The following is a 13603-nucleotide window of genomic DNA, read 5'->3' as shown; positions in this document are numbered from 1 at the left end:
CCTGCCCATTCTCACCATGATGGCAACCACGATAAGGGTGCAAAATAACTGAAAGATAGAAAGAAGGCATACCAGGAAATGTATAAAGATCTCAAATATACAGAGTTTCTCTGTTTGCCTCTGATCTGCTCTGCAGTTAAATTTCATAGAATCATAGAATCTTATAGTACAGAAAGAGTCCGCTCAGCCCATCATGCCTGTGCTGCCTTTTTGGTGGAGCAATTCAACTATAGCCCTGCAGTGATGATTACAATCCAAGCTAAGGGGAGGTGAGGAGAATTTTTTTTATGCAGCGAGTTGTTCTGATCTGGAATGCGCTGCCTGAAAGGGCGGTGGAAGCAGATTCAATAGTAACTTTCAAAAGGGAATTGGATAAATGCTTGAAGTGGAAAAATGTGCAGGGCTATGGGGAAAGAGCAGGGGAGTGAGACTAATTGGATCGCTCCTTCAAAGTGCAGACACAGGCACGATGGGCTGATTGAACTCCTTCTGTGTTTTAAGATTCTGGGATTCTATGATTTAAGTTCCTTATAGCAACTCATTTTCTTTCCTGTTAGAATCATGAATATTGCAGAAGAACAGGGAACAAGAGCTGTTTGCCATCATTGTTTAAGGTGGGGCCCAGTTCAGTTTCAACAAACCCGCAGTGAGACCGTCTGTGAAATTCATGAACCCAACACAGCGGCACCTCCGACACATTTAGAGCTCAGGCTAGAGGCACTTTGCCACTGTGCTTCAAAGTGTCTGCTGGAGTAGGGCCAGTGCTGAGCCTGGGGACAAGTCAGTCTACAATGCTGTATTGGAATCAACCTACAACAACATTGGTTTTGTATCTAAAATAATCCTTAGACAATGAAGATCCAAAATGAATCTTTAGACAATGAGGATCCAGAGTGATTCCATAGACAATGATGATCCAGATAGATTCCTTCGACAATGAGGATCCAGAGTTATTCCTTGGACAATGAGGATCCAAAGAGATTCCTTGGACAATGAGGATCCAAAGTGATTCCTTAGAGGATGAAGACACAAAGTGGGGACTTTTCCAGGGGGTCAGCGGGCACGATCGGTGGTGGGTCGGGTAGGAAAGTGTGTTTTTTGACAGCAGATCGGGACCCCGCTGAAAACCCGCTGCCACATACCTTTATCAAATGTCGGGTCTGTCAGTGCTGAGCAAACCGAACACGGTGAGGCGGGGGAGGCAATTCAGGTTATTATGACCTTGTTAACAGAGGATTAACAACAATTTTGAGCTCACCTTCAGAAATTAGCAGCTCACCATTGGGGACCACACTGCTCGTGGAATCATCTCATTACTTGACAGCTTGAAATGTGCTATAAAAGCTCCCATCTCACAGCTGTTTTCTTTCCATGCTCAGCAGCTGTTGCTTACTGCATTTGGAAGACAGATTCAACTTTTTGCAGGTTGCAAGTGTATGGAGCAAACTCTCTATCCAGTGTCACCTCATTGGAACAACCTGTCTCACCATTGACAGATTGCTTCTGTCATCTCAACTTTACCTGCCATCTATTCCATCAACATGGGAGCCCTTCATACATCTCACCTTGGTCCTCAGAATCCGACCACAATCAGCCGCAACACCAGCAGCACCGGGCACACCAGCAGCACCAACAACCACACCAACCTTCTCCACAATCACCTGATGCTGCGCAGGACACAGGGCATCAGCACCCGACCACATTGCTGCCCGGGATACCAGGGATGGCCTCACTATGGCCGCATTTACTTCACTTGATGTTGTACACCCTGGCTGCCACATGATGCACCAAGGTTGGCGCCACCCCACACCAACACCATAAAGCATCCCTACAATGTCCAAGCCATTCCTTTCACACTCATCAGCATTGCAGGGGGTGCTATCATGTTTCACCATTCACTGCAACTCAATAAGCCACTTCCAAAGGTGCACTCAAATCTGTCCAAGAACGCAAAGTGTTGAAAATAAAGATTTCAATGTTTGACAGCACATTAACAGAAACATCACATGAAAATTGGCTAAAACACACAAGTGCCTACCCTTGTGTGTTGTTAGTTAGTATGATTGGACTAGGATGAGGGTAAGTGTGAGGGGTGGCTAGTAAGAAGGGAAAGTGATAATGCAGATAGAGAGGGATGGGTGGAGGTGCAAGGTAAGTTGGTGTGAGTAAGGATGTGCAGGAGTAGGGTAGGGAAGGCAGAGTAATAAGATGTGACGAGTGGCACAGCAGGATGAGGTTGAGTGTGGCTTTGCAGTAATGTTTCATCATGTATTGAGATAATCGAAAGGTTTGAGCCACTGCAGCCTGGTCCTCCTCATGACATTCCTGCTTGTGGCCTCCTGTGCAATGTACAAACAGGCTACGTTGGACTCCTGGGGAGGATTCCTCCGCTCTTGGGAAGGGAAGAGAATCACCCTGTGTGCTGTGACTCCCTCCATAAGCATAGGAAGGGATTCATAGACGAGCCTGCGTGCAGCCGTGCACCTCTGTGCAGTGCTTGTCAGTGTTTGCAGCACCTCAATGCAGTAGAACACTGACAGTACAGATGTCAATGCAAATTTGCGCATGATCCCTTTAAGGAAACCGGCTGATAAGGAAACTTATCAAACAATGTCATCAGACCTGCTTCCTTCAATTGGCCGGCAAACGCACAGGGCGGGCTTAACAAGCCCAATCAGGGGAAAGTCATGTCGGAGGCTGGGATGGAGCCAGCAGTGAGGTCACGACCCGTCACCGACCTCGCCCGCCATGGACCCGCGGAGGTTGGGGAAATCGCGGCCAAAGTCATAGAGTCATAGAGTTTTACAGCACAGAAAGAGGCCCTTCAGCCCATCGTGTCTGCGCCGCCCATCCATCCCTGTCCAGTCTAATCCCATTTTCCAGCATTTGGTCCATAGCCTTGTATGCAATGGCATTTCAAGTGCTCATACAAATGCTTCTTGAATGTTGTGAGGGTTCCTGCCTCTACCACCCTTTCAGGCATTGAATTCCACATTCCAACCACCCTCTGGGTGAAGAAGCTCCTCCTCAAATCCCCTCTAAATCTCCTGCCCCTTACCCTGAATCTATGCCCCCTTGTTATTGACCCCCCAACTAAGGGGAAAAGTTCCTCTTTATCTACCCTATCTATGCCCCTCATCATTTTGTACACCTCAATCAGGTCCCCCCTCAGCCTTCTCTGCTCCAAGGAAAACAACCCCAGCCTGTCCAGCCTCTCTTCATAGCTGAGGCGCTCCATCCCAGGTAACATCCTGGTGAATCTTCTCTGCACCCTCTCCAAAGCAATCACATCCTTCCTATAGTGAGGCGACCAGAACTGCACACAGTACTCCAGCTGTGGCCTCACCAGCGTTTTGTACAGCTCCATCATAACCTCCCTGCTCTTATATTCTATGCCTCGGCTAATGAAGGCAAGTATCCCATATGACTTTTTAACCACCTTATCTACCTGCTCCGCTGCCTTCAGGGATCTATGTACATGTACACCAAGGTCCCTCTGACCCTCTGTACTTCCTAGGGTCCTACCACTCATTGTGTATTCCCTTGCCTTATTTGTCCGTCCAAAATGCATCACCTCGCACTTTTCAGGGTTAAATTCCATTTGCCACTTTTCCGCCCATCTGACCAACCCGTTTATATCGTCCTGTAGCCTGAGGCTTTCCTCCTCGCAATTTACCACCCCACCAATTTTCGTGTCATCTGCGAACTTACTGATCATACCTAAGTAGACTGAATCAGCCTAGCCAATCAGATGGGTTGCAGACCAAACAAGAAGGTTTTAAATAGTGATTCATAATGGAGAAAATGGCGTGAGTTCTGATGGTTTCCAATCCATTGTTCCTGCATTGTAATTCAGCGCAGAATATATCTCCATTGGTGAGTCTTTTAGGCTTGGTGTTGGGTGGAAGACTTGCTTCACTAAACAGGGTCCTGAGGTCCTTGAGTCAATATAGAACACACTTTTCCGCTCCCATGTCCAGGATTCCCTTTCATCTGTTGAGTAACCTTGGTGAGTTCCTTGTTTGTCCTGTAGATGGTACACACTGCAGCCACAGTGCGCCAATGGCAGAGGAGGTGGATATCGAGTCTAGTGGAGTGAAAATCCATCCAGTGCTAATTATTGATATTTTTCTCCTCAGCTGTATTGTCAAAAGACTGGAAAAGCAACACTCCACAAGTTGTGAAAGCACAGGATGGTTTGTGTGCACAGATTCCATGTAATTACAGTTATCCATCGCATCTGGCAAACCAACCGCGAGTTGGAATCTGGTATAAAAGTGAGGGATGGAGAACGTCTAAAGTCTTTCACTCCAAGGAACACAATCAAGAGTCGTTATGGTTCCGACATCGGACCCGGCTGTCTGGAGACCTGAAAGATGACGACTGTTCCCTGATTATAAATGACATCACACAGCAAGATGCAGGTCCTTATTATTTCAGAATAGAATTTGATGACAAGAATAAATACAACTACAAACCTGACACACAGCTTCAAGTTTCTGGTAAGTGCTGTGTTATAATTACTCAATAATTCACATTTAGCAGTTAATGGGAAATAACATAAACTGCGCCGGTTACATATTAACATATAAAACATAGCTTATTATAATGCAGCGTCTGATTACCAATATCCTGGTGATATCTTCCAGTTCAGTCCTAAAGCATCCTCTAATACTCACTTTATTATAATGATTGAATGTCTTGACTGTGTCCATCAATGTTATCAGGTTATCAACTCCCATCTATCTGTCTAATCGTGTTTAAATTCTGACATATAGACAAAGTATAGAACATAAGAACATAAGAAATAAGAGCAAGAGTAGCCCATACGGCCCCTCGAGCCTGTTCCGCCACTCAATAAGATCATGGCTGATTATCGGCCTCAACTCCACTTTCCTGCACGATCTCCATATCCCTCGATCCCCTGGTCCAAAAATCTATCGATCTCAGCCTTGAATATACACAAAGACTCAACATTCACAGCCCTCTGGGGCAGAGAATTCAAAGATTCACAACCCAATGAGTGACGAAATTCCTCCTCATCTCCGTCTTAAATGGCCTACCCCTTAACCTGAGACTATGCCCCCTAGTTCTAAACACTCCAGCCAGGGGAAACAACCTCTCAGCATCTACCCTGTTAATCCCCTTCAGAATCTTGTATGTTTCAATGAGATCACCTCTCATTCTTCTAACTCCAGAGAGTATAGGCCCATTCTACACAATCTCTCATCATAGGACAGCCCTCTCATCCCAGGAATCAATCTAGTGAATCTTCGTTGCACCGCCTCCAAGGCAAGTATATCCTTCCTCAGATAAGGAGACCAAAACTGTGGTGTCACCAAGGCCCTGTACAATTGTAGCAAGATTCCTTACTCTATATACGCCAACCCCTTTGCAATAAAGGCCAACATGTCATTTGCCTTCTTTAGTGCTTGCTGTACCTGTATGCTAGCTTTCTGTGTTTCTTGCTCAAAGACACCCAAATATCTCTGAACGCCAGCATTTGAAAGTTTCTCACCATTTAAAAATTATTCTGTTTTTCTATTCTTCCTACCAAAGTGAATAACCTCACATTTCCCTACATTATAAGCCATCTGCCACCTTACTGACCACTCACTTAGTCTATCTATATCCCTTTGCAGACACTTAGGGCTGGATTTTACCAGCCCTGTGGAAGCGGCTTTGGAGGCGGAACTGCTGGCAAAGTCAAAAAGAATGGGAGTGGGTCCCGAACCCGCTCCCAACCCGCCTCCAAACAATCTTCCCGGGAGTCGGGTCCCCAATTTGCGCCTGGGACCCGACTTCTAGTGGCGGGAAGAGCATTATAGCCATTTAACTGCCTGTTAACAGAGGTTTTTTCCCATTTTGAGACTTCTGCTGTGGACTTCCCGACATCGGGGAACCCTGCAAGGGTAAGTGAGGCGTCTGTGGGTCTGTTGTAATGTTTGTGTATAGATGACAGCTGCAGAAGTGGTGTGAAGGATCCAATGGGACACTGGTGAGTATCAGAGATAAGGAGATGTTGGGAAAGTCATTTTTAATGTGTTTAGATTTTCCTGTAGGTGACAAGCATTGAAGTGTTTGTGTGGCCTCACCTCATTGGGAGAAGTGACAGATCACTTCTGTAACCTCATCTGCAGCTGCCATCTGTTTTATCCTAAGGAGAGAGTCATTGGAGAGCATGGGTACAAGGGCTCACTTTTTTACAGTGACTGTCAGTGTTTGACAGCACCTCAAACACTGACAAATCATCTGTCAAAAATAAATACTACATGTCCCTTTAAGAAAACTGGCAGCTGAAGCGTCATCAACTGACATCATCTGACACCGGCTTTCTCTTAATTGGCCGGCAAGCCCGAAGGGCGGGCTTAACAAGGCCAATCAGGGCAAAATAGCATCTGTGCGTCGGACGTCACTGGGGGCAGGACTAGAAACTGGAAGGCAACAGTCCCACTCCAATTAGTCTCGGCAGGTAAAATCCAGTCCTTTGTGTTCTCTTCATAGCTTCCTGTCCCAACTGGCTTTGTCTCATCAGCAAACTTGGATACATTACGCTCGGTCCGTTCATCTAGGCCATTAATATAGATTGTAAATAGCTGAGGCCCCAACACTGATCCTTGCAACACTCCACTAGTTACAGCCTGCCAACATGAAAAAGATGCATTTATCTCTACTCTTTTTTTTCTGTCTGTTAACCAATCTTCTATCCATGCTACTATATTACCCCCAACCCCATGAGCCCTAATCTTGTGTAATAACCTTTTACGTAGCACCTTATCGAATGCCTTTTAGAAATCCAAATATATAACATCCACTGGTTCCCCTTTATCTACCCTGCTAAGTATATCCTCAAAACTCTAATATATTTGTCAAACACGATTTCCCTTTCATAAAACCATGTTGACTGTGCCTCACCATGTTATGATTTTCTTAATGCCCTGATACCAGTTCCTTAACAATGGAGTCCAGCATTTTCCCGACAACTGATGTCAGGCTAACTGGCCTGTAGTTCCCTATTTTTCTCTCCCTCCTTTCCTGAATAGCGGTGTTACATTTGCTACCTTCCAATCCGTTGGGACCGTTCTAGAATCCAGGGAATTTTGAAAGACCAATGCATCCACTATCTCTTCAGCCACCTCTTTTAGAACCCTAGAATGTAGGTCATCAGGTCCAGGGGATTTGTCGGCTTTTAGTCCCATTAATTTGTCTAATACTTTTTCTCTACTTATAGTAATTATGTTAAGTACCTCAGCCTCATTAGGCCCTTGGTTCCCCACCATTTTTGGTATGCTTCTTGTGTCTTCTACTGTGAAGACAGAGACAATATTTGTTTAACGTTTCTGCCATTTCCTTATTTCCACTAATAATTTCTCCTGTTTCAGCCTCTGAGGGACCAACATTTACTTTTGCTACTCTCTTCCCTTTTACATACTTGTAGAAGCTCTTACAATCTGCTTTTTATATTTCTTGTTAGTTTTCTCTCATTCTATTTTTTCCATTTTTATCAATTTTTTGGTCAACCTTTGCTGGTTTCTGAAACTCTCCCAATCCTCAGGCTTACTATTGTTCTTTGCCTCATCTGCAACTGCCTTCTGTTTTATCCTAAGGAGAGAGTCATTGGAGAGCATGGGTACAAGGGCTCACCTTCTTCTTTCAATCTAATGTTATCCAAAACTTCTTTAGTTAGCCACGGTTGAGTCACTTTTCCCGTGGAGTTTTTGTTTCTCAATGGAATGTATTTTTGTTGCGAATTATGAAATATCTCTTTTATTGCTAGCCACTGCTTATCTACTGCCATACCTTTAATCTATTTTTCCAATCTACCTTAGCCAACTCCCCCCTCATACCTATGTAATTGTCTTTATTTAAGTTTAAGGGCAGGATTTTCATTGGGCTGTGGAGACGGGATTGGAGGTGTGTGGGGGGTTAAAATCCCAAAATCGGGGGGCACAAACCCATCCCGCCCCCAACCCGCCTCCATGCCAGTTTCAAAGGAGATGGGTACCTGACCCGTACTGGGACCTGCCTCCCCGAGGCGGGAAGGGGATTAGTGCCAATTAACTGCCTGTTAACAGGTAGTTAACAGGCAGTTTTTAGCCAAATCCCTATTTTCATTCTTGAAGTGTGGGATTCCCAACAGCTCCAAACCACGCCAAGTTAGTGAGGTGGGCCGTCAGGCTGAAGGGCTTGGAATGGTTGAGATGTCCGGTGTTCAGGTGAATGATGTGCAGAGGTAAGTCTTTTTGGTGTGTTTAAAGTGTTTAAAGAAGTTTTACTTACCTTTACAGCCTTCCTTCCTTCAGGTCTCAGGAGTCCCTCATCTCACCGACACAGAAAGCAGAATGGCCACGATCTGTCAAAAATTGCAGCATGCAGCTTTCTGTTCCGGAGAGATCTCTAAATCACCCTGAGAGGAAGGAATTAACTTAGAATACAGATTGTCAGTATTTGATAGCTTCAAACATCTGTGAAACGCTGATATTTCATCTGTCAAAAGGTCTTGACAGATGAAATATCAATCTGTGATGTCACCTGTTGCCGGGTGATGCTTAATTGGCCTGCTGAGCCCGCTGGGCGGGCTCAACAAGGTCAATCAAGTCAAAATCACGTGGGTTGGCTACAACTCGATGGAGGCGGAAGTACAACCCCGAAAGTTGTAGTCCCGCCTCCTACCCGCCTCCTCAATGAAAATCCAGCCCTAACACTCTAATTTCAGACTTAGGCAAGTCACTCTCAAAATTAATGTGAAATACAATCATATTATGATCACTCTGCCCCAAAGGATCCTTTACTATGAGATTGCTAATTAACCCTGTCTCATTACACAATACAAGATCTAAAATAACCTGTTCCTTTATTGGTTCCATGACATATTGTTCAAAGAAACTGCCCTGAATGCATTCCATGAACTCATCCTCCAGACTACCTTTGCCAATTTGATTTGTCCAGTCTATCTGAAGATTAAAGTCCCCCAAGATTATTGCATTACCTTTGTTGCAAGCTCCTACTATTTCTTGAATAATATTCTGCCCAACATTATAGCCACTGTTAGGGGGCCTATATACTACCCCTACCAGTGTTTTCTGACCCTTGTTATTCCTTATCTCCACCCATACTGATTCTACTTCCTGATCTTCCGAGCTGAGATCCTTGCATTTCTACAGCGCTCTTAATGACCGCAGGATGTCCCAATGCGCTTAACAGTCAAAGAAGTGTAGTCACTCTTGCAATGTAGGAATCGCAGCAGCCAACTTGTGCACAACAAGCTCCCACAAACATCAGTGAGATAAATGACCAGATTATCTGTTTTAGTTGTTGGTTGAGGGATAAATGCAACTTGTTTCGGTCCTGCTGAGTACAGGATATAATTTAACATAGGCAGAGATTGTTGAGATAGTGAGGATCCGAAGTGAGACTTGCTCCTCCACCCCCACCCATTATTGGCAATTCAAGGGTCTCAGAGTGAAAGTGCTTTAAGCACAATGACAGACACTCAGCCAAGCCTGAAAATAGGAAAGTTCTTTCTCTTACATAATTACAGGGAGTTACACAGAGTAACACAGATTAACACAGAGTTACACAGATTTACATTGAGAGTTACAAACAGGCCATTCAGCACAACTGGTCGATGCTGGTGTGTATGCGCCACACGAGCTTCTTCCAACCGTCCTTCATCTCGCCCGATCAGCATATCCTTCTGTTCCTTTTCCCCCCACGTACCTATCTAGCTTCCCCTTAAATGCATCAGTGCTATTAGCCTCAATCACTCCCTGTGGTAGCGAGTTCCACATTCTCACCACTCTCTTGGTAAAGAAGTTTCTCTTGAATTCCCTGATGGATTTTTAGTGACTATATTATATTGATGGCCCCTAGTTCTGGTGTCCTCCAACAAGTGGAAACATCTTCTCTACGTCTACCCTATCGAACACCTTCATCATTTTAAAGACCTCTGTTAGGCCAGCCCTCAGCCATCTCTTTTCAAAGAAAAAAGCCCAACCTGTTCAGTCTTTCCTGATCATTATATCCTCTGCTATCACCTTCGTAAAAATAGTTTCACTTGCGGGACGATGATTTCTATTTGAACCGGTGCTTCATGTTAAATTTATCTAAAAGGATCCATTCTCTGTCTGTTAGGTTTCACAGATAAACCCATGATATTCCCTGCTGAAATTATTGCAGGAAAGCGTGTGGACGTAAGCTGCACTTTCAACACCACGTGCAAGGGAAGAGCACCTGTCTTAACCTGGGTCAAACCAGCTGACATACCCGGGTCAGTCTCAAACAGTGTAACTCAGCATGGCGTCACTCTGACATATACTGCTGTTCTGACCCTGATCCCATCACTCAAGCACCACGGGAAAACTCTTACCTGCAGGGTCAGTTATCCATCTGTTTCATCGGAGCGGACCCTCACACTAACTGTGCAATGTAAGTATGGACATCCTTTATGCTACATTACACATAATTGTCTACATTGCACACAGCAAGATCCCACAAACAGCAATTTTTTAAAATTCGTTCCTGTGATGTGGGCATTGCTGGCAAGGCCAGCGTTTATTGCCCATCTCTAATTACTCCTGAGAAGGTGGTGGTGAGCCACCTTCTTGAACCGCTGCAGTCCGTGCGGTGAAGGTATGGAGGGAGTTCCAGGATTTTGACCCAACGATGATGAAGGAATGTCGATATATTTCCAAGTCAGGATGGTGTGTGACTTGAAGGGGAATGTGGAGGTGATGGTGTTCCCATAAGCCTGCAGCCCTTGTCCTGAATGTCGTCCAGGTCTTGCTGCATGTGGGCATGGACTGCTTCATTATCTGAGGAATTGCGAATGGAACTGAACACTGTGCAGTCATCAGTGAACATCCCCACTTCTGACCTTATGATGGAGGGAAGGTCATTGATGAAGCAGCTGAAGAATGTTGGGCCTAGGACACTGCCCTGAGGAACTCCTGCAGCAATATCCTGGGGCTGAGATGATTGACCTCCAACAATCACAACCATCTTCCTTTGCACTAGGTATGATTCTAGCCAGTGGAGTGTTCATCACCTGATTCCCATTTACTTCAATTTTACTGGGGCTTTTTGTTAACACACTTGGCCAAAGGCTGCCTTAATGTCAAGGGCAGTCACTCTCACCTCCGCTCTGGAATTCAGATCTTTTGTCCATGTTTGGACCAAGTCTGTAATGAGGTCGGGAACTGAGAGGGCTTGGCGGAACGTGAACTGAGCATCTGTGAGCAGGTTATTGGTGAGTAAGTGTCGCTTGATAGCACTGTCGATGATACCTTCCATCACTTTTCTGATGATTGAGAGTAGACTGATGGGGCGGTAATTGGCTGGATTGGATTTGTCCTGCTTTTTGTGGACAGGACATACTTGGGCAGTTTTCCACATTGTCGGGTAGATGCCAGTGTTGTAGCTGTACTGAAAGAGTTTGGCTGGAGACGCGGCTAGATCTGGAGCACAAGTCTTCAGCACAACAGCCGGGATGTTGTCGGGGCCCACAGCCTTTGCTGTGTCCAGTGCGCTCAGCTGTTTCTTGATGTCATGTGGAGTGAATCGAATTGGCTGAAGACTGACTTCTGTGATGGTGGGGACCTCAGGAGGAGGCCGAGATGAATCATCCACTCGGCACTTCTGGGTGAAAATGGTTGCAAATGCTTCAGCCTTGTCTTTTGCACTCGCATGCTGTGTTCAGCCATCTTTGAGGATCGGGTTATTCATGGAACCACCTCCTTCCGTTAGTGGTTTAATTCTCCACCACCATTGACGACTGAATGTAGCAGGACTGCAGAGCTTTGATCTGATCCATTGGTTGTGGGATCGCTTAGCTCTGTCTACAGCATGCTGTTTCCGCTGTTTAGCATGCATGTAGCCCTGTGTTGCAGCTTCCCCAGGTTGGCACCTCATTTTTAGGAATGGATGGTGCTGCTCCTAGCATGCTCTTCTACACTTCTCATTGAACCAGGGTTGGTCCCCTGGCTTGATGGTAGTGTTAGAGTGAGGGATATGCCGTGTCATGAGGTTACAGATTGTGGTGGAATACAATTCTGCTGCTGTTGATGGCCCACAGCACCTCATGGATGCCCAGTTTTGAGCTGCTAGTTCTGTTCTGAATCCATCCCATTTAGCATGGTGGGAGTGCCACACAACACAATGGAGGGTGCCCTCAGTATGAAGATGGGATTTTGTCTCCACAAGGACTGTGTGGTGGTCACTCTTACCAATACTGTCATGGAGAGATGCATCTGCGATAGGTAGATTGGTGAGGATGAGATCAATTATGTTTTTCATTCGTGCTGGTTCTCTCACCACCTGCTGCAGTCACAGTCTGGCAGCTATGTCCTTCAGGACTCGGCCAGTTCAGTCAGTAGTGGTGCTACCGAGTCACTCTTGGTGACGGACATTGAAGTCCCCCATCCAGAGTACATTCTGTGCCCAAGTGACTTTCAGTTCTTCTTCAATGTGGTGTTCAACATGGAGGAATACTGATTCATCAGCTGAGGGAAGGTGTTAGGTGGTAAACAGCAGGAGGTTTCCTTGCCCATGTTTGAGCTGAAGCCATGAGACCTCATGGGGTCCGGAGTCAATGTTGAGGACTCTAGGGACACTCCCTCCCAACTGTATACCACTGTGCTGCCACCTCTGGTGGGTCTGTCCTGTTGGTGGGATAAGACATACCAATCATGGTGATGGAGGAGTCTGGGACATTGGCTGAAAGATAGGATTCTGTGAGTATGACTATCTCAGCTTTTGCTTGACAAGTCTGTGAGACAGGTCTCCCAGTTTTGGCACAAATCCCCAGATGTTGGTGAGGAGGACTTTGCAGGGTCCAGATCACGTGTCTTTATTGATAAATGTTGCTCAGGACACTGGGAAGAACACTTCTTTGAATACTGTCACGGGATCATTTACGTCCACCTGAGAGCACAGATGCGGCCTCGGTTTAACATGTCATGCGAAAGATGGCACCTCCAAACTGTACAGCACTCCCTTAGTACTGCCCCCCCGACAGTGCAGCACTTCCTCTGTACTGTCCCCCGACAGTGCAGCATTTCCCTGGTACTACCCCTCCGACAGGTCCGTGCTCCCTTAGTACTGCAGTAAATTGTCTGCCTGGATTACGTGCTTTGTGACAAAGAATGTTGCATTGATATAACAGTTAACTGATATTTATTTGTTTTTAGACGCACCACGGAATCTCTCAATTACTTCCCTTGATACGATTAAAGATTCGTTGATCAATATAAAAGAAGGGAATTCTGCAGTGATACTCTGCTCTGTCACAAGCTTCCCAGCTTCTAACCTGACGTGGCGACATCTTGGTCTCACAATGAACAGAACAACATCCAACAATGAGCTGTGGTTGGAGTTTGCTAATGTTACATCCAGGGTCACTGGAGACTATCAGTGTGTGGCTGAGAATGAACATGGAGCAGTGGAGAGGGGCATAGCCGTCACTGTGGAATGTGAGTGTACAGATACTTTCACATCTCTCTAAATACAAAAAAAAATTGGCCCGTAATTTCCGATAGGAGGCTTCCTGCGTGAGGAGGACTCCTATCGGAAAAAAATCTACGCTCTTACCTGAGGTCTCCCGAGG

The 13603-nt window shown here is 45.7% G+C and overlaps 1 protein-coding gene and 1 pseudogene across 1 annotated transcript in view; one reads left to right on the top strand and one right to left on the bottom strand.

The window, feature by feature from the left end:
- LOC147098000 (sialic acid-binding Ig-like lectin 10) overlaps window positions 1-13603 on the top strand; it is a 50616-nt gene that overhangs the window by 230 nt on the left and 36783 nt on the right. The window contains exons 2-4 of the mRNA XM_085970801.1: window positions 4140-4502; window positions 10135-10428; window positions 13188-13469. Of these exons, the coding sequence (XP_085826927.1) occupies window positions 4140-4502; window positions 10135-10428; window positions 13188-13469 (939 nt within the window). The remainder of the gene's footprint in view (window positions 1-4139; window positions 4503-10134; window positions 10429-13187; window positions 13470-13603) is intronic.
- On the bottom strand, window positions 11151-11871 carry LOC147098001 (uncharacterized; annotated as a pseudogene).

This window comes from Somniosus microcephalus, chromosome 30 (genome assembly GCF_052327205.1).
Source record: "Somniosus microcephalus isolate GS21.2 chromosome 30, FLI_Smic_1.0, whole genome shotgun sequence".
Taxonomy (NCBI): domain Eukaryota; kingdom Metazoa; phylum Chordata; class Chondrichthyes; order Squaliformes; family Somniosidae; genus Somniosus; species Somniosus microcephalus.
This window is presented reverse-complemented; position numbering and strand designations above follow the sequence as displayed.